The following is a 21,507-nucleotide window of genomic DNA, read 5'->3' on the forward strand; positions in this document are numbered from 1 at the left end:
GAATTACAAAATTATGATTAATGATGCATCTAAAAGGAGTTAAGTACTAAAATTAACTCTTCAAGTCAACCTAGGTGTCCACTTTTCCCATATTTGTCCCAAAGAGAAGAACTTTCCAATATAAATCACTATTTTGTTAATTCTTCTGCATGCCTAAAAATTGTATTTTCAGTGACTGTACCTCCATCAAGAGCAAGTTTTGATCTCCATTCAACAGGCAGAAACTCAACATGTGTTGCAAGATTGCAAAAGTACTTCTCTTCTATTTTTCTTGCAGTATCTCGCATCCTAAAAGAATTAAAATTGTTATGTTAGCTAAGTTTCAAGTTGCATCAAATAAAATTACAATATTTCAAATTAAAAGTTACCTTATGTACACAAATCGAACTTCTGTTACTTTTCAATTATTACAGTACACATTAATAAAAATATCATGCTTACTGTTGCTTCTAAATACCATGTGACCTTAAAATGTACTGTACTAAGGTACTGAATTCTCATATAATGGAAAACTTTGTGTATTAATTAACCAAGAGATAAAGTCTTTGAAATTGCTATTGAATTATATTAAAGGCGTGACCCAAAACCCATTAAAGTCAAAGGGAGTCTTCCCATTAACTTCAATGGGTTTTGAATCAGGCCTAGTGGTGAAATCCTGGCCTCAACTGAAGTCCATGCTATTGATTTCAATGGGCTCTGGATTTCACCCAAGTGATTCGTCTTGTACATAAAGCAGCTAATCTAGATTTTTAAAATATGACCATGAAAACAATGATCAGTTTGACTACATGTAGCCCAAAGAGTTAGACTGTTGCTTTAGAAGTGAGATGGCAACCAAGGGAGAGGTCGGAAGGCTTGAAAGGCCTCAAAGCAAGCAACAGGAGCGTTTATTAGTATTCAAACTGGTGGCAATGGCTGCAAATAAACTAACTGTCCTTTAAAGCTTTCTTTTCTTTTTTTAAAGCACATTGGAGCACAGGCATTCATGGGGCTTATTTGAATTTCGTTAATTAAAAAAAAAAAATAAAGTATTTTCAAGTACTGAATATGTTTGACTCACTGTCATTTTTAGGGCTTTTATAATCTTTTTTTTTTTTTTTTTTTTTTTAAGGAAAGTCTCCCTCCTCTGCTGCTGTGTGAAAGACTCTCAAAAAACAAGGGAAGCTGGCTAACCACCTATAAAAAGACGACAGTAAAAATATATAAAAATGCTATATAACGCACAAAGTAAACAAACTTAAGTAAAGGAAGTTATGTTTTTCTCTACTCTCTTTCAGTTACAGTAATCTTGGGTGTTCCTGACAACACTAGCAGGTAACAATTTTCAGAAAGAAGTGTGACTTATGTTGATGGTGTTCCTTTTTAAAAAAACTTGTAAACACACACAAAAATTGGTTTTAAAAAGGCAGTAGTCCTGAGCTAAGAAGAGCCATTTCCAAAATGACTGTTTATTCCCCAATTACAGGCATTCGAGTTTGTTGCGAAAAGAGGAAATGAGACTTAATCCAGTGCTCCAACATGCATATTTCTTTTAAAAGCAAACTCCTTTTAGTGCCTTTAGCTGGAGTAGTATCATTATTATAGACTTGCCTTCAGCTAGGCAATTTTAGGAAAAACATCCCATTGGTATTGAAGCTAGTGTAGAGAAGTCTGTCAGTTTCCAGGTTTTTTCCCCCCTTCTTTCTTTTTAAATCACCATATCAATTAACTAAAGGTGAGAAAGCTGGAAGTGGCTGGAATCCTGTCTACACTAGGGTTCCCACACAGGAAATACTGGTTCAGATGAACTGGTGGAAGCTGGTGTGAGATTTTTCTCCTCCTTAGGTTCTCTGGTGTACATATATTGTCTACCCTGGACACAAGTGACAAACTCCCATTGTACAGCTCTGCTTTGCAGGCATGCCTACAGATTTATGGGTAAGCTGCACTTGTGGTGTTAGAAGCAACTGCATCTAGTGGAACGAACATGCAGCAGGAAACCAGGTAATCCCAAGTTCTACCCCAGCTCTGGCACTCATTCACTATACGCTGCCTTATTCAAAGCTCACTGAATTTGATGGAGAGATTCGAGGTGGCTTTGGGCAAGTCACTTCTATGTCTCTGTTTTAGTTTCCCCACTTCTAAAATACGAATCATACTCTCCTCTCTCACTGGGAGGTTGTGAGGAGAAAGTAGGTGATGTTTGTGAGTGCTTATCTGGGTTTGGTTGTACTCCTAGCCTCTTGATCCCCAGACCTATGGGATGGTAAATGATTAAGAGGTACAGCAGCATGCTCAGCCCACAAGAGAAGGAAATGGAGAAGTCTACTCAGCAAGAAAGTTCATTCAAAGGATAAAGAAGTGGTACTGACTGGCTCTGAAGGAAGCCCCATTAGTCTTCCTCAGAAGGATGTCTCGGATATGAGTAGGGTTGCCAACTTTCTAATTGCACAAAACTGAACACCCCTGCCCCGCCTCTTCTCCAAGGCCCCGCCCCCACTCACTCCATTCCCCCCTCCCTCCATCGCTCGCTCTCCCCCACCCTCACTCACTTTCACCGGGTAGGGACAGGAGATTGGGGTTCGGGCTCCGGCCGGGGGTATGGGCTCTGGGATGGGGCCAGAAATGAGGGGTTCCGGGTGCGGGAGGGGGCTCTGGGTTGGGATGTGGGAGGTGGTTCAGGCTCTGGGGTGGGGCAGGGGGTTGGGATGCGGGAGGGGGCTCTGGATTGGGATGTGGGAGGTGGTTCAGGCTCTGGCTAGGGATGTGGGCTCTGGGGTGGGGCAGGGGGTTGGGATGCGGGAGGGGGCTCTGGATTGGGATGTGGGAGGTGGTTCAGGCTCTGGCTAGGGATGTGGGCTCTGGGGTGGGGCAGGGGGTTGGGATGCGGGAGGGGGTGCAGGGTGTGGGCTTTGGGAGGGAGTTTGGGTGTGGGAGGGGGCTCAGGGCTGGGGCAGGGGTTTGGGTGCGGGCTTGGGGAGGGAGTTAGGGTGTGGGAGGGGGCTCTGGGCTGGGGCAGGGGGTTTGGATGCGGGATGGGGTTCAGGCTCCAGCTGGGGCGGGGGTGGGCTCTGGGCTGGGGGGGGGTGGGGGTTAGGGTGCCGGAAGGGTCTCAGGGCTAGGGCAGGGGGTTGGGATATGGGAGGGGGTTCAGGGTGTGGGCTTTGGGAGGGAGTTTGGGTGTGGGAGGGGGCTCTGGGCTGGGGCAGGGGGTTTGGATGCGGGATGGGGTTCAGGCTCCAGCTGGGGCGGGGGTGGGCTCTGGGCTGGGGGTGGGGTGGGGGTTAGGGTGCCAGAAGGGTCTCAGGGCTAGGGCAGGGGGTTGGGATGTGGGAGGGGGTTCAGGGTGTGGGCTCCAGTTGGGTGGCGCTTACCTCAGGCGGCTCCCAGTAGGCAGCGCAGTAGGGCTAAGGCAGGCTCCCTGTGGAGGAGGGCAGAAACTGCTGGCATCTCCCTCTGGAGGGGCCAGAGCTCTCGTGGTGGGGGCAGTGCGTGGAGCCCCCATGGCTGCCCCTGCACCTATGAGCCGGACAACTGCTACTGGTGGGAAAATGTGCCAGTTGCAGTTTTGCCACTACCCCGGCTGCTTCCTTAGCTCCGCTGCGCCACCAACTGGACTTTAAGCTGCCCGGTCGGCTGTGCTGATCTGAGCCGCCAGGCTCCCCTTTTGACCGGGCGTTCCAGTCGTAAACCGGACGCCTGGCAACCCTAGATATGAGGCCAAACGAATAATGTGGTGGGGGTAAATAGAGCAGCAGAAGAAAGAAAATCCTCAGATTTCCTGGGGACATCCTTAAGGGAAGGAGAAAGGAGGAGATACAGAATGACCACACAGAACAATACAAACACCTCAACCACAAACTGACCTAATGCTGGCAAGTAAAGAATCTACTATGCCATTTCTTACAAGATGGTTCCAGAGAAACTCATTTGAGAGCCTAACTTTACTCCCACAGAATCTCCATTTTAGAGATTATCAAGAAGTTAATGCAGGAAATTTGGTAAATATATTTATAACACCACCCTTAGCGAGCCACATGCGTAGCAAAACAAAAGAAAATACACTTGACTGAATAAAATAAGTTCGCCATATAGCACAAGACACAGGAAAAGTTAAAAACTTTAAAATCTAAAGAGAAGTTCTTGGAAATACTAACACTCCTTAGGCAGAGACTAGAGAAGTTCTTGCCTCTTCTGAGAAAGAGAACAGTTTGTGGCGTACTACTAACATCAATATTAAACAGATTGCATCCTATCAGTTCCTAGCTTCAAACAACTGGTAAAAGCACAGAAGCACCAGACATGCAGAATGCACAGAATTCCACACAATAAGTACAAGAAGTTAGGATAGCAGAGAAACACCTTTGTGAAATAACTGGGTCCTAACAGTAGCCGGAGAAGGTAAAGGATTCATACAACGGTGGAAGTTGTAAATATAAAAAACAATACAAATTATAACCAGGAATAAAGTATTAACCGAAACAGTACATCAGAGTCCTTTAAGATTGGGATGATATGTCGTCAGATACTGCAGCCTTCTTTCTATCAATTAAGTTACTAACCTTTGTTGGGTTTTTAAAGATGTTTAGTTGTCTGATAAAATTCACCCAAAGCTTGGAAGATTATGGGACCACAAAAGTCAATCTCATCTCAGTATCCGTGGATCTCTTCTTTCTTTTCAGAAGCAATGGGGTATAGTCTAGGCAAATTGGAACCTTCACGTCATGGAATACTGAGTTCCCAGAGGCCCAGGTTGTGCGCAGGATTCTATTCCTGTTTGGAAGGGTTTGGCATATTACTAAAACCACCCTTGGGCAAGCTGATGAAGAGGATTTCCTGGTTAGTCTCCATTACAAACAAACAATCATCCAAATTTGGAGAAGCAGTCCACCTTAGCAACTCTAGGGGGGAGGGATAGCTCAGTGGTTTGAGCTTTGGCCTGCTAAACCCAGGGTTGTGAGTTCAATCCTTGAGGGGGCCACTTAGGGATCTGGGGCAAAATCAGTACTTGGTCCTGCTAGTGAAGGCAGGGGGCTGGACTCGATGACCTTTCAAGGTCCCTTCCAGTTCTAGGAGACAGGACATCTCCATTAAATAAATATAAAAATAAATAAATTATCAGCAGTTCACCAAAAAAATCCAACACCCACACACTATTACTTTTTTTTCATTTTTCTCAGGGACACCAACCAAGCACATTTTCTAGTTTGATATTTATTTCCGGATTTTTTTATTAAAACCACCTTAAGACTCTGGAGACATTGCCCAGTCGCTAGTAGCACAAGTCCAAACCTTTTATCACAATGGATTAAAGGTAAAATTTACAAAAGCAACTAAGTCCCATTTTCAAAAGAGACTTAGGCCTGGTCTACATTTAAAGACTAAATCAACCTAGCTAGGTCACTTCAGGGCTGTGAAAAATTCCATGCCCTGAACTCCATAGTTAGGTCGACTTAACCCCCAGGGTAGACACAGGTGGGTTGGCAGAAGAATTCTTCCATCGACCTAGCTACTGCATCTTGGAGAAACTGATTAACTACATTGATGAAAAAAACCTTCTGTTGATGTAGGAAGGGTCTACACTACAGTGCTACAGTAGCAGATGTAGTGTAGACATGCCTTCAGAGACTTTGGAGCCTAATTCTCATTGAAAGTCGATAGGATTTATGCACATCTGAAATCATCATAAGTCAGTGGTCCACCTAACTCTCATTCTGGGTAATGAGGGCCAGTCCCTCAGTCACTGTAGAAGAGTTGGGTTTAACATGTAGGAATGATAAACAAAGAGGGTACAACAATATCCTGTCAGTTTTAAGAAAATATTTACAGAAAGAATATGAAAAACTGACAAAATCAAAGCAAAACTACAATCTATTTATTTTATGACTTCCTCAAATCTCTCATTTTGTATAAGAGTATCCTGAATTTCTAGTTGGTTATTTTTTTAATTTCCACTCTCCACATTTCAAATCATATTACAATCAAGTTCCTCAAAATGGGTTTAAGTATTTTCCAGTCAGATTATACACTGGACATATTTGTCTGACTAAACACATTCATAAGTCACTAAAAATATTGCAAGTCAACTTACAAATACTGTTTTATTATTTTTTCTCACCCAGTAAGCATTCCTGTGGTATCCATCTCAATGTTTACAATACCAGGGCAAATACAGTCACATCTACAGGGAATCAAAAGGTCCTGCAATTGGACTCGGTCCCTACTCCCACTATCCCACAGCAGCAGTGTCACATAAGGTTTCTTCTGGCCATACAGTTCTCTCATACATTGAAACCACTTAGCAAACAGCTTATGCAATCAACGCAAGGGTCCAATGGATAAAGGGCTCATCTGCACAAACATCAATATACAGTGGCTTCCCTTTAATTTTGACCAAAATAAAAATCCGTTTGAGTTTCCTTACAAATAGTCAGGGGTGTACATCAGGATGCATAACACAGGGTTTATAAAATTAACATATGAATAACTTTTGGGGATAGCCCTTTTATCATAAGGCTTCTTTGTGCTCCCTCTGGTTCAATTTACTTAAGAATTTTAAGCTACTTTATTTTATTTATTTTTATTAATGGAGACATCCTATTCTCCTAGAACTGGAAGGGACCGTGAAAGGTCATCGAGTCCAGCCCCCTGCCTTCACTAGCAGGACCAAGTACTGATTTTGCCCCAGATCCCTAAGTGGCCCCCTCAAGGATTGAACTCACCAATCCTGGGTTTAGCAGGCCAATGCTCAAACCACTGAGCTATCCCTCCCCGTGTTATTAGATAACACTTCTCTGTAGCAAGTGACTGAATTAATAATACCCGACTGAAGTGATAAAAACTGATCCACAACAACAAGTGGAAATTTGTCTTCTCCCAATTACAGATGATCTGGTTACTGAAATTTTGATCATATTAAAGGGATAGCCTTCTTGTAAATCAAATTAGTGCAAGTGACTGTAGTTCTGTTATTTTAGGATTTATATAAAAAGACAAAAGAATATTAAAAATGGATGCAATGCAGACCTTAAGAGACATTTTGTTACACAGGTATAATTTTATGTATATAAAATTGGAGGGAGGGATAGCTCAGTGGTTTGAGCATTGGCCTGCTAAACCCAGGGTTGTGAGTTCAATCCTTGAGGGGGCCACTTAGGGATCTGGGGCAAAATCAGTACTTGGTCCTGCTAGTGAAGGCAGGGGGCTGGACTCGATGACCTTTCACAGTCCCTTCCAGTTCTAGGAGAATAGGATGTCTCCATTAATTTATTTATTTATTATAGAATGGTGTATTGAAAATAAATGTTTTGGGACATGTCATGAATAAAATTACAGTGCACTTTCATTCTGCTGCCTTTATTTCTGTGACTAAAATAATGAAATTATGATCCCTTAATTTAGCTGATGTGCATTAGAGACTTAAAAAATCTTTACCGTTATCACTATGACTTTCTCTTTCATTACATTGCATTACTAAGCTTATTCACAATCAATATAAGGAAGGTTCAATACAACACTGAGAACTGGAAAGCTTGCAAGCAAATTAGCTTCATAGTTAGTATAGCAAGTTTACAGATTCAATTTAATAGCTGATAACATAGAAAAAGTATAGTGTCTGAAGAGCTGAAAACATTATTCAGAGTCATTAGTGTCTACTCTTCTCTGCTAGTGCTTCAATCTGAGATTATCCATAACTGAGAGAATAAATGGGTCCTTAACCCAACTCTCTCAAGATCAGAAAATATTAACACAGCAGTCAATTTCCCAGAGACTAGTCTGGTCTCTTAAAAACTTAACAGACAGGGCAATGAAAGAATGGTCTCTTACACACAGGACTGGGAGTCAGAAGACTAAAGTTGTATTCCTTGCTCTGCCAGATGGTGACAGGGATAAATTAAGCTCTCAATACTTCATTTTACTAATCTGTAAATTGGGAATAATACACCCTTTGTAGGATGTTGTTCACGCATATTAATGCAAGGGGTTTAGAGAAAGCTTCATCTATTGAGGATCATAAATTCTTCTATTTTTTTTCAGAAGGGAACCCGTATATAAATGTATGGCTAGAACAGCAAAACCAGTAAGTCATTCCCAAAGAAGTATAAATGGAACTGTCATAAAAGGACTCAAATTAAGGAAGTCTTGTGGAGGTGTTTCTGTGGGAGGGGAGATAATCACCATAGGCCCAACACATTCCTTCGACTTCTACTTTTCTGGATTTTGTTTTCCACCATCTGGCTGACTGTCTGGTGGAGAAAGGAAGGGTAGAAAGGCCAGCCAGGTGAAATAACTGGGTCTTTAAAATAAATGTGTTAGTCTCTAAGGTGCCACAAGGACTCCCCATTGTTTTTGCTGATACAGATGAACACGATACAGACTAACATGGCTACCACTCTGAAACCTGGTTCTTTGGGGTATGTCTACACTGCAGCTGAGTGTGCCACCTAGCCCAGGTAGACAGAATCGCAGCTAGCGCCACTGGAGTTTGCACGCTAAAATCAGCAATGTGGACATTCCAGGAAGGGCAGCAGCTTGGGCTAGCCACCTGAGCTAAGACCCAGGGAGCTTGGACTCAGGCAGCTAGTCCAACCTACCTTCTGTACCAAAATGTCCACACTGCTATTTTAGGCACAGTTACTCAAGCAGAGCTAGCACAAGTCTGTCTACCCAGTCTGGAAGGCTCACTCCCAACTGCAGGGTGGACATACTCTTTGCCTCCCCAAGTGCTGCTCTTTCATCCACAGCTGGAAGAAGTATACTATTTTAATACCTGGGAGGAGCCATAAGAAAGGGTGGCTTTTGTGAGGAGCAGATTCAGGATAGGGTACAGGAAGGGAGGACAACATGATGATCACAATAGTCTCTGTGACCTTGTGCTCCCTCCTCCTGATTGTTGTATCCACCTGTTCTCTCATCTTACACTTAGATTGTAAGTTCTTGGGGGCAGGAGCTGCCTGTTTGTAATATGCCTGTACAGTGACTGGCACAGTTGGGGGCGTGGACTCTAGGCACTACCACAATACAAACAATAAATACTACTACCAATAAAAATAAACTTGTTATAAAGACTCAGGTGAACTACTTTTCTAGTTCTTGTTCTACCACCTGAAGAATTCTTTACTGGTTGCCAGATGCAATTTTCAATGATTTTTTAATGGAAGGGATTCCAAAAAAGTCTTTTTAGCTGACACATCAATAAGCATTTACTTTGCTGGAGACATAGGGTTTTTGATAGGTCCAAGTAATTTTCAGAATGATAAAAGTGGCAACACGAACATCTTTGATCCCACCAGTCTTTAAAAGTCTCCTTCACTAACAGGCCACTCAACCACCTCAATTTGCAGAGATGAAATTCAACATCCTGAAACCTGAAGGCATAAGACTTCAGCAATACAGATATTTTAAGACCTAATCAACTTGTAATTTCCAGAAAAGCTTCTATTCACTAAGCACTACAAGTGAATCTGGAGGACTTGGTTCATCTGGTGCAGAGAGTACAATCTGAATCCTATTCAAGTGACCTTCCAAGGCATCCTGGAATTTTCTGTTGGCAGGCTTCCACAAGGGACTGAACTGTAGCTCTCCAAGTGACAGCATTACAGGCATTCAGTCCACAACTGGAAACAAAGGGAGAGCTGAAGTTGACTATATCCAGTTTTACATTTATTAGGTTTTTTTTATTAGTAATTTTTCTCCCCATAGGTATTTTGGTCTCTTGATAACTAAGACATCAGGATTTACCATCTAAGATGCATCCCATATTTGCATATAAAATTCTAACATATCTAGTTCTTGTTCCCCCCACTCGGGGAAATTATCCTTAATATACACTCTTCCCAGAAGTGGAGTCCAGATTAACAGATGTTTTCATTATGAGAAATTAAATTACAGACCAGGAGTAATTTTTCACTTTTTGGCAGCTGTTTCAAAATCAAAACATTAAAAAGCAGATTTTGCACAGAAAGCTCCACTTACCAAAAAGTTTGAGCCCTACCCATTACCTAATTTTTTTTTAATCAAGTAAGTTTGCTTCAATGCCACCTCGGAGATTCTTAGCGTAGTACATTAGGTTCCTCTCATACAGCAGATAAAGAGTACTTTTCAATAGTGGACACAAACTGACAGTGCAGGATAAATTGAACTTATGTGGCTAAAATTTAATGGGAAAATATATGTAACCTGCTCATTCTTGATTTAATACATGGAGTTATGCATTAGATGTCTATAAAATAAAATCCACAATGCAAAATTTTACGAAAGCATTTAAAATTGTGGGAAACACTGTTCAGTACCAGCTGCAGTAGACATTCTAAGCTGAACAGAATTATTAGTTATGTTAAGAGGCTTTATTCAACTGCTATCATTTTTTTCCTCTTTGCTGCCAATTAGATCCTGCTAAGCTCTAGTAAAGCTAAAGTACTGAACGTTTCACTTCATTTACCCTGCAAGACAATCCCCAGTTGAGAATGTTAAAACAGCATTAGCCATTTGAATTCCTCAGTTAAAGATGAAAATTTAAGCGTAGCCACCAATGACAAACTATAAATAGGCAGTTAGCTGTGTCCTTATCAAAGCCAGACTACTGTCTATCAAAACAGAGTCAAATAGGTAAAAGGAAAACTTAAAACTGCAACAGCACCCTTAATGCATTCAAGTTGTTCCAAGGATAGAAGAAACATATATGAGGTGCAAGATATCCCTTGGATCTAAGTAATTAACCGCTATCTACACTTGGACATTTACCAAAATAACAATTCCAGAAAATGTATTCTGGAATAGCTATTTCAGTAAAATTTCCGAGCATAGACAAAAAAGGCCAGCAAAACTTTGAGAAAGTTAAATTCAGGAATGAAGGTAACCTAGAGAGATTAGAAATATGGACAGAAAACAACACTTCAACTAAGAAAAAAATGCCAACTAGTATGCCCAAGGAAAAATAATGCTTTAGAAGAGTAAGAATCATTGTCTGTTTCAACAAAACTGAACACTATGAACAGGCATTAATCTAAAAGAACAAAACTCAAAAATATCCATCCAAAGAGGCCCCAAAAAGCATGTAGGCAAATTAACAGGATATCAGAGATGCATTTTCTTCATTTAGGATTGTTCAAGATTAAAATCCCCAAAATAGTAAGGTTGGGTCACAGGGAATGCTGGGAGATCCAAAACCAGGTGGGATGCATTTTCCAGAAAGACAGTACTGAAGAACGTCTTTCCATTCTTACATTGTAATGCTGCGTTAGACTGCAAATCAAAATAACCAATAAAATAAACTATGCCAGCGGTTCTCAAACTTCATTGCACCGTGACCCCCTTCTGACAACAAAAATTACTACATGACCCCAGGAGTGGGTAGCAAAGCCTGAGCCCACCCACTTGAGGGGGCCAAAAGCCAGAGTTCCACCACCTTGGGTGGACAAGCCAGCCAAAGCTGAAGCCCAACGGCTTCAGTTCTGGGCAGGGGGCCTGTAACCTGAGCCCAGCTGGCCAGGACTGAAGATCTCGGGCTTGGGCTTGGGCCCCAGCAAGTCTAACGCCAGCCCTGGCGGCCCCAGGGGTCGCGAACCACTTTGGGGTCCTGACCCACAATTTGAGAACCACTGAACTATGCCAATACTCATCTATCTGAGATTAGAAACCTATGACATTTTCCTCCGTAAGCAATAATGATCCACTCTGCTATGCTATCCAGACAGAACAGTGCAATATTTTGTTTATGTTAAGTAAGGTGAATAATTGTTCTAGCTGAGCAGGAAGTACTGTCCCTTCTTAAGATTAGTTTTGTAGCTAATATCAGCTTTGACAGGAACAGCTTGCGCCAGTTGCCAAGCTACATTTAGATAGGAAATGTGTTTAAATACTACAGTGAGGAAACAAAGTTAACAGATACATCATGCCACATCCTTCAGAAGTCTATTTCATCTGGAACTGGATTCCACTGATAGATCTATAGATCCTATCTACTTACAGGAAGACTCCCATCAGCAATGTATCTGAGCACCTCACAAATAACAATGAGATTGCACTCCATATTTTTATGCAATTAACAGATAAAGTTTAAAACCATACTTCATAAAGTAGAATTTTGTTTTGACCTTTGCAATGACCACCACCTAACCAATGGTGATTTCTGTCAGAGCCAGTGATTTGAAGATAGAGCACACTACAGGAGCCTTGGGCCAGGTCACTAGCCCATCCATAATCTACAGTTAAAATGTCCTCCAACTGGGTCAGTGTGAGAACTGTGAAATTTTTAAAACGGAAATTAAAAAAAAAATCTATGCAGCAAGGCTGAATTTTTTTTTGGCCATGAGCAGAGGTGTAGATTGTACATGACTTGGAAATAAAAATATGAGATTCATAGAGAGGCACACCAGATACAGGCAAAAGTTACAGTTTATGCTTATGCCCAGATCACCCCCCACAAAGGTCAAACCCATAGGAGGGTACTCTAGTGCAGTACTCTAGGCCAGGGCACACTCTAGTGATTTTCTGCAGGGCTGGAGAGAAAGAGACAGTGCATGTTTACACTCCCTTAAAGGCCTGGCCACTGACCTGCCCGCTCCTTCCCTGCACCCTCTCCCAAACTCTACAGAGAGGCCTTCACCAGGTCTGGCGATGGATGGTGCCATGGAGGCTGATGAGCTCCCCATTCCATCCAGAAAGGGAAGATCAGCACATGGAGGTCCAATCCTCTATGCTGATCTACGGGGCCTGATTTCTCCCTAAAGTATGCATTGAGTATGGCTGCAGACACAGATTCCTTATTAAACCATACGTATTTAAAAGGAAAGGACACTGAACTATTTCCCCTCTACCCCCACCACACCCCCTGTTTTGGTCTTTAAAATCTGGAGAGCCTTAAAAATATTTCCTGTCCATTCTGTGTTTTTCCAGTGGGCAATATCTGATTTTCCCTACCCTCGTGTTTCTAATGGAGCACAAACCAAGGTGACTTATTTTGTTTATTTCTCTATTTGTGCAAAAGTATCAGCACAAAAGTGCATTGTGCTGCTAATATAGTTTGTGAAATCAACTGTCATGCTGGTGTGGCAGATATTTCTTGAAGAAGTCACTACTTTGTTTGTTTGTTTTTAAATCTTTTCCCTGGAACATATCTGATAATCCCCCATTGATAAATTTGAATCTACGGGAAAAAAGATTAAGCGACCCTTTAATTGCATATTGTCCAGGACAGACAGACTTTATCATCATGCAGTGTTATTGTAGCTGTGTCAGTCAGAGGATTTTAGAGAGACAATGTGGGTTAGGTAATTTATTTTATTGGACCAACTTCCATTAGTGAGAGAGACAAGCTTTCGAGCTACACAGAGCTCTTCTTCAAGTGTGGGAAAGGTACTCAGTGTCACAGACAAATACAAGATTGAACAGATTAGTTCAGCCTAAGTAGTTAGCACATATTGTAAGGGACCATTCAAGATGAAGTGGCCTATTAGCACCCCTCCAGTCACAGGACAAAAAGGACGCTTAGTGGGTTACAAATTGTTGTAACAAAGACATAAATCCAATGTCTTTATTAAGACTATGGCTTTGTCTACAGTACACTACACAGCTTTTAGCTAAAAGTTGTGTAGTGTAGCTGCTCTATGTTGGCTCTCCTGCCAACAAAAAACTTTCACCCTCAACGAGAGGGGTTAGCTTTGTTGGCAGGAGTGCACCATTCATACCTGCACTTGTCGCGGCAAAACTTTTGTCTTTCGGGGGGGGAGGGGTTAACACCTCTGAAAGACAAAAGTTGTGTCGTTCAATTGCCAGTGGAGACCTAGCCTAAGATTTTTGAAGTCTAGCAAAGTTATGAATTTAAGCTCCCAGACTTGTTTTTTTTGCAAGTGTTGTGCAGGTTTCCTTTGAGGATGAGGACTAATAAGTCAGATATAGAATGACTGTTTTGTGAAAAGTGTTCACCCAGAGGTGATAGGGTGTTTTTGTCTTTTATCATTTTCATGAGTGAGTTCATTCGAGAGCATAGTGATTGTCTAGTTTTACCCATATAGTTGTTATTGGGACAGTCGGTGCACTGGATGAGGTACACCACATGTGTAGGGGACAGATCTTGAAAGGTGTGTTGTGGAGGGTGTTGATCATTATTTCCACTGCTACACGTCTGCAGGTTTTGCATCTGTTGTTCTGGCAGGGTCTGCTGCTTTGAGTTGGTGTGTCCTGGTCTGTGAGGAGCTTGCTTCAGATGATGAGGTTGTGGGGTTGTTTGAAGGCCAGAAGAAGGGGTTCAGGAAAGATTTCTTTCAGGATCGGTCTCCAATGAGTATGGGTTGTAGTCTGGTGACATACTGTACGGGTTCCAGTGTGGCGTGGTAGGTGGCAACCATGGGTGTGAGGTCTCTACAAGGACACTCCACCAGAGAAGTAGATCGCCACCCAAATACCCTGAGAGAACCTGCTTCAATACAGAAATGAAACCCCCTCTTCTTCGAGGAGCTTCCCTGTGAATGCTCCACTTAAGGTTACTGTAGAGCAGTTCTCTCTGTGGAAGGAAGGGGCTTAGGAGTTGCAATAGTGGCAGATGATAGAACCGCAAGTCCCAGTAGAGCGTCTGATGACAAGTGCTGCTCTATGGAGTAATGTTGTGTGAACATATGGTGGACACCCAGGTTGCTACTTTGCAGATGTCCATAGTAGGCACATTGTTGAGGAAAGCTATCGATGTAGATAGTGCTCTGGTGGAGTGTGTGTGGGTCCCCGATGGGGGTTGTAGTTGTTGATGGGGATAGCAAAAATCAATGCTGTCGGAGATCTATTTCAACAGCCTTTGTTTGGATATGATCGTTAGATCCCTTAGATCGTTCCGTAATGGAAAGAAATAACTTTGGTGATTTTCTGAAAGACTTTGTCCTTTCAATGTAAAAAGCTAGCACCCTTTGGATGTCCAGGATATGAAGCATTGCTTTTCATTTGTTCCCATGAGGTTTTGGGAAGAACAGTGGGAGACGGATGGGTTGATTCAAATGCAATGCTGAAACTATTTTAGGTAGGAATTGGGGATGTGGTTTTAGGGTAACTTTGCTGTTGAAAAATACCGGGCCTGGCGGGTATGCCATGATGGCCCCAGCGCCACTACTCCTCGGGTGCATGTGATAGCGACGAGGAAGGCCACAGTCATCGAATGATGGAGAAGTGAACACATCACTAATGGTTCAAAAATGGTCCCCGTAAGGCACTGAAGCACCAGATTGAGGTTCCATGATGGGGTAGAGCCTTGTGTTTCAGGGTAAAGACCCTAGAGGAAGCATTTAGTGGTAAGGTGAACAAAGATTGAGAACTCATCCACATCGTGATGGAACACTGTGATTGCCATGAGGTGTACTCTGATCGAGCTCGAGAGATCAGATTTTTTGAGTTCCAGTATGTAATCCAGCACCATTGGTAAAGGAGAAGTAGTGGCTATCGTTTGCTTATTTTGGCACCATGCATGGAATCTCTTCCATTTGCGCAGGTAGGTACACCGTCTAGCAGACCTTCTGCTGTTTAAAAGAATGTCCTTTACCTCCTCTGTGTGGGGAGTTACATTGAGTCTGCCTGGTAGGTGCCGGCAGAGAGACACAAGGAAAACCCCAAAATGACAAGCTTACAGGTGTTCACTGACAGAGATAGCCAAGTGCTCAACAACAACCCCTTATATGGAAACAATGGTCATGAACGAGGGTAAACAAACACGAGCAGGGAATTTAGCAGGGAAATTAGAGGGCAATTATTGGGCCGAGACCGAGACCAGAACTGCCCACCTGGGGATGGGGAGGGCTGATGATTACAATAAAGGGGAAATGCAAAAGGATCTCGGTGTTCTCTCCTCGGGATGTGGGGGAGGTAAACGGGTGGTACAGCTATGCTTCTGCAGGGTGTAGTTGAGCTTCTGCTACAATAAACCGAGCTGTAACGGAAGATGTTGGATAAAAGTAATAATTAATACATTTATGTTATGGGAAAATGTGAGAAAGAATGGCTCAGAGCAGACCCCAGATTTGGCCTGACCATTAGAAAGAAATACGCCTCTCAGCCTGCTGAGTCTGTGCTAATTGAAATATGCCTGTCAGTTTACAAGGTCTGTGTTAATTGTAGAAGCACATCCTGAGACAAAAAGTCTGTTCTAAAGTGATAAGATTACCATTAAGGACAGCTGCTGTTACAACGGTTTTCCTGAACTCAGGAATAAGATCTGTTAACCCACCACTCTTGTATTTTTATCTTGCTTGCTTTTCTTTTCATATGTAACAAATGGTATGAATAGGTTTATTGGAGTCTGTCATGCCCCAATGATTTTAGAATGGTTATGTTAAAGAATGAACAGGTAATAAAATATAGATGTGATAGGAAAAATGCTAAGTGAAATAGAGTGTGATTGCGGTTGTATGTTTGGATGGGTAATAAAAGGTTGAGGTGCCAGCCTCAGAATCATAATAAATGACACCACATCTGGAGGAGGAAAAACCAACTACCCTCCGACAGGACCGTTTGGCCAAAGAATGCGCTGGGCGAGATAACCCGATAACCCTGAGGGCACACCGGAATCCACCACCAACAGCCCCAAGGACAGGGGGATCGAAGAACCAAAGAGCAAGATAACAACAAACTGTCACTGCTGTGCCATCTGCATGATTGATTATCACTTCAAACGTGAGAACAGCATGACAAGGCAACCCCCATAGACTTGTATGAGGATGGATCCCTATAAAGACAGACCCTAAAGACTCAGGACTTTGGGTCCTTATCATGCGTATGACCTTGGCTAAAAAGGGGGGTCGGGGGAAAAGCGTACAATAGATGTGCATCCCATTTGAAGAGAAAAGCATCGCCTAGAGAACGGGGCCCCAGTCCTGCTCTGGGGCAAAAGTATGGGCATTTGGCATTCTGGGTTGTTGCAAAGAGGTCTCTATTGGGAACTCCCAGTGTCTGAATATGCTCTGTAGTTAGGGTGACCAGACAGCAAGTGTGAAAAATCGGGACGGGGGTGGGGGGGTAATAGGAGGCTATATAAGAAAAAGACCCAAAAATCGGGACTGTCTCTATAAAATCGGGACATCTGGTCACCCTATCTGTAGTACCCTGATGTTCATTTCCCACTAGTGGTCATGAGAAATTTTTCTGCTCAGTGCATCTGCAGTAGTGTTTTCGCATCCTGGTAGGTAGGAAGCTGAGATGTCGATATTGTGGTGGATGCACCAGTTCCATAGTAGCATGGCTTCTGTGCATAGGGAGTGTGGCTGTGCCCCCCCTTATCAGTTTATATAAAACATACAAAGCGACATTGTCTTTTCCTGATCATGGCTATGAAGTGTGAGCATTCATTGCGGACTGCCTGCATCTCCAGTAGGTTTATGTGTTGTGTGATTACAATGGGGACCAGCAGCCTTGGATCGTGTGGTTGTGCAGATGTGCTCTCCAACCTAGCAGAGAAGCGTCCGATGTGAGTATCATTGATGGAGGGGTCTGTGCAAAGGTCGTGTGGTTGAGTCCACCAATATAGAGAATTTTTTTAGTGTGGTTGGCATTGTAAGACGCTTGTTTGTGTGTGTCTGGGTGGAATATACACTGTCCTGAGCCAGTCTTGCAGGCATCACGTGCAGTCTGGAGTGTTTGACAACAAATGTCATTGCTGACATATGGCCTAACAGTTGGAGGCAGGTCCTGGCCGATGTCTGTGGGCTGGTTTGCATTGTGGTGATTAGATTGACTAGAGTGGTAAACTTGTGACAGGGAAGAGAAGCTGTAGCTTCCAGAGAGTCGAGGTAGGCACCGATGAACTCATCTCTGCCCCGGTGTGAATGTTGATTTTTGTTATTTGTAGACCTAGCTGTGTGAAGAGAGCTACTGTCTTTTGGGTAGCTTTTAGTGCCTCTTCTTGAGTCAATGCTTTGAGCAGGCAATCATCCAGACAGGGGAATATTATGACCGCTTGTCTGCAGAGGTGGGTTGCCACCCCACAGACTTTTGAGAATACCCATGGAGCAGAGGATAATCCAAAGGGGAGTACTTTGTACTGGAAATGATCTGTTCTCAGAACAAACCTCCCTGTGTGAGGGATGTATCATTATGTGGAAATATGCATCCTGGAGGTCAAGGACCAAGAACCAGTCCCCTCATTCTGGTGCTGGAATTATCATTGCTAGTGTGACCATCCTAAAATCGCTGAGTCTTCACAAATTTGTTGAATCTTCTTAAGTCAAGAATGGGCCTCCATCCTCCAGTTTTTTTCTAGGTTAGAAAGTAATGGGAGTAGAAACCCTTCCCTCTGTGTTGTGTTGGTACTGGTTCTGCTGCTCTTAGCGGCATTTGCGATGGTTTACCTCCTGTCGTCATAGATGTTCATGAGAAGGGTCCCTGAAGAGGGACGGGGAGGGAAGTATATTGGATGGAATATCCAGTCTCGATGATTTCTAATACCCATTTGTCTGATGTGATGTTTTGTCACGTTGGATGAAATGGAGTCAGACGGTCTCTGAATGGATGGATGGTGTCGGATGGGCCCAGCAACAGAAAAAGTGGGAGATGTCTCTGGTCCTCAACCAAACCCTGAAAACTGTTGTTTAGAAGGAGGTTGTTAGGACATTGAGGGCTGGAACGGGAGCAGTATCTCCAGGGTATCTGCAATCGGCTTAAACAGTTCCTGGAACTGTTTAAAGTCATTCCCCATTGTGGATGGGGGCAAGGTAGAAGATGAAATATTTGCAGCTGGTGTGACTTCCTGATCCAAAGTCTCCTCCAATTCCTCGACTGCCTCTTCCGGAGGTTCTGAAGGTATGGATACAGAGGATGAAGGGGAATGCCTTGACCTCTCCCTGAGTGGATTGGGAGGCTTAGGATAGTGTTGGCGGTATGCCGTCCATGGGTCCCAGTAAGTCCACTGTGGTGGAAATGGCATAAAGTATTAACTAACTAACTAGTGTTCTAAAGTTAAGCTAGACTAAATATAAAGTTCAGAGGCACTGCCAAATGTTCCGTCTCAAGCCAAGGGCGGTAGAGAAGGAACTGAGGGAGGGTTGGTCGCACAGCACTATGTAACTGCCTGAGATGGTGCGAGACGGGGACAGCACATGTGTGACCCAGTCAGGCACGGCTACTAAAAATCTCCAATTACAAATGCAGGGGTGCAGATTCACCTAAAGTGGAGCACCCAAAGGGACACTCCTCGAAGAAGAATCTAAGGTTTCATATGTGTTGCTTTGGAGATTAGCCCTGTCATTTTATCAAGGGATCCTGGTCTCTGCCCCTTTGTTTTACATTACTTGCTCTTGAACTTTTAACATGTAGGAGCAGGAAAGCACTAGAAGAGAATCAGGCTATGTCTACACTACAAATTACTTCAGTATAATTTACATCACCGAGGGGTGTGAATAATCCACACCCCTGAGTGACGTAAATTATGCCAATCTAAGCATCAGTGTGGACAGCGCTACGTTGGCAGGAGAACTTCTGTCTCTGACATAGCTACCGCCTCTCACGGAGGCAGGAGTTATTAAGCAGACAGTAGAGCTCTCTCCCGTCAGCTTAGAGTGTCTTCACCAGAAGCGCTACAGCGACGTAGCTGCATCGGTGCAGAAGCACCGCTATAGCTGCTGTAGTGTAGACCGTCTCAGACCAGCACATTGCTGCTGTAAGACGACAACTTTTATCTTCTACAATAGTTGAAATAAAAAGGTTTACTTGGTTTATGTGACTAGTACAGCAAGAAATCTAATCTATCCTAAGAAAACACCACAGAGTTGAATGATAATTTAAGTTAGCTGAACACTTAGATAATATACCAGTCCACTTCATAACTACAGCAATAGAGTTATTGATGCATCAGCACTGGATCTAGATTTTATTGAAGAATCTAAATGAAGGTTTACATAGTAGCTATCATTTATGAAGTCAGGTAAAAATATAGAATCCAATGCTGCACATACTTTCACATGTAATATTCTTGTTAGTAGTTACACTGACTTTTGTGAAAACATCAGTGGAACTACTCATATGATTCAAGTTACTCACATGTGCCAAACTTTGCAGAATCACGTCCATAACCTGAACCATCATCAGAAGTTTTTAAGAACTGGTTAAACAAACACCTGTCAGGGATGGTCTCTGGGTATATTTAATCCTGCCTCAGTGCAGGGGGCTGGTCTCCTCTTGAGGTCCCTTCCAGCCTTATCTTTCTATGATTTTATGATTCTATGAAATGAAATTTCAGGTATCTAAAAAGGTGTCATAAGGAGGAGGGAGAAAACTTGTTCACCTTAGCCTCTAAGGATAGAACAAGAAGCAATGGGCTTAAACTACAGCAAGGGAGGTTTAGGTTGGACATTAGGAAAAAGTTCCTAACTGTCAGGGTGGTTAAACACTGGAATAAATTGCCTAGGGAGGTTGTGGAATCTCCATCTCTGGAGATATTTAAGAGTAGGTTAGATAAATGTCTATCAGGGATGGTCTAGACAGTATATGGTCCTGCCATGAGGGCAGGGGACTGGACTCGATGACCTCTTGAGGTCCCTTCCAGTCCTAGAATCTATGAATCTATGAAATTATTAAATATTTACCATCAGTGTACCTGACAAATAGATAAATATAGTTTAGCACCTCAACACCAAGACTCCACAACAAATCCTTCTGTTGTCTAGCAAAAAAATAAACAAACGTTTGCCGGGCATGAGTTCTCTGAGTCCCAAGCATGGCTCTTCCCTACTCCCAACCGCCCTCTGGCATGGTGGTAACCTGGCCTCTGGAGAACAAGTGACTTCCTGTGCACTCCCATGCCCCATCAGCTCAAACTCGATTAAAAAATTATATCAGGGCATGCTAGCTAGGCTAGACTATTAGACGGGCTAGGAAAACAAATTTTAAGGCTTCTGCTATTACATTTTAATTACCAAACTAGCTCTTTAAACTAAATGAAAACATTTAATAAGCAAACCAATCTTACACGCACCTCCTAAAAAGACTTATCTACTCAGATCTCACTAGGACACATCAGTATTTTATTGAGCTGCCACACAAGACAAATTAAAAACTGGATTTTCATTCTTAGAATGGATGAGGCACAACATACTCAGATGATCAAGTACACTTTTTAAAGAGCCAAAATGCTGATAACTCTCTTACAGTAGATGATTTTAGGATCAGCCTTCATAGACCAGTGAAGAGTCATGAGCTTGGCTATCATACACCATAGCAAGTATGACTGTCAATGAGTGTGTGTATATATTTTATCGTCTTCACAAATTCATAACATTCACTTATCAGTCTCATCAAAAGATGTTTAAGGAAAGGTTTGGTGGTCATTAGTAAGCTTTGGATACGTGTTTCTCTTTCCAGTAGATCTCTATGCAGAATAAGTCAACCTACACGGATACTTAAATAATCTTGGCCTTCTACTGTCAGAGTGACAATAGCCAGACTGACTCCTCATATTCCTTCCCCCCTCCAAGATACCTTTAAACTCACCTACTGTTCTGCCAGTCAAGGACAAGATGATATTCACTCTGATTTGAAGCAAGGGAACACCTCTCCTCACCT

General features: G+C 42.7%; 1 protein-coding gene across 1 annotated transcript in view; it reads right to left on the minus strand.

The window, feature by feature from the left end:
* The window catches only part of DDHD1 (DDHD domain containing 1), a 109,711-nt gene that overhangs the window by 40,358 nt on the left and 47,846 nt on the right, over window positions 1-21,507 (minus strand). The window contains exon 6 of the mRNA XM_065403611.1: window positions 182-288. Coding sequence (XP_065259683.1) covers window positions 182-288 — 107 coding nt within the window. The remainder of the gene's footprint in view (window positions 1-181; window positions 289-21,507) is intronic.

This window comes from Emys orbicularis, chromosome 4 (assembly GCF_028017835.1).
Source record: "Emys orbicularis isolate rEmyOrb1 chromosome 4, rEmyOrb1.hap1, whole genome shotgun sequence".
NCBI classification, from domain to species: Eukaryota; Metazoa; Chordata; order Testudines; family Emydidae; genus Emys; species Emys orbicularis.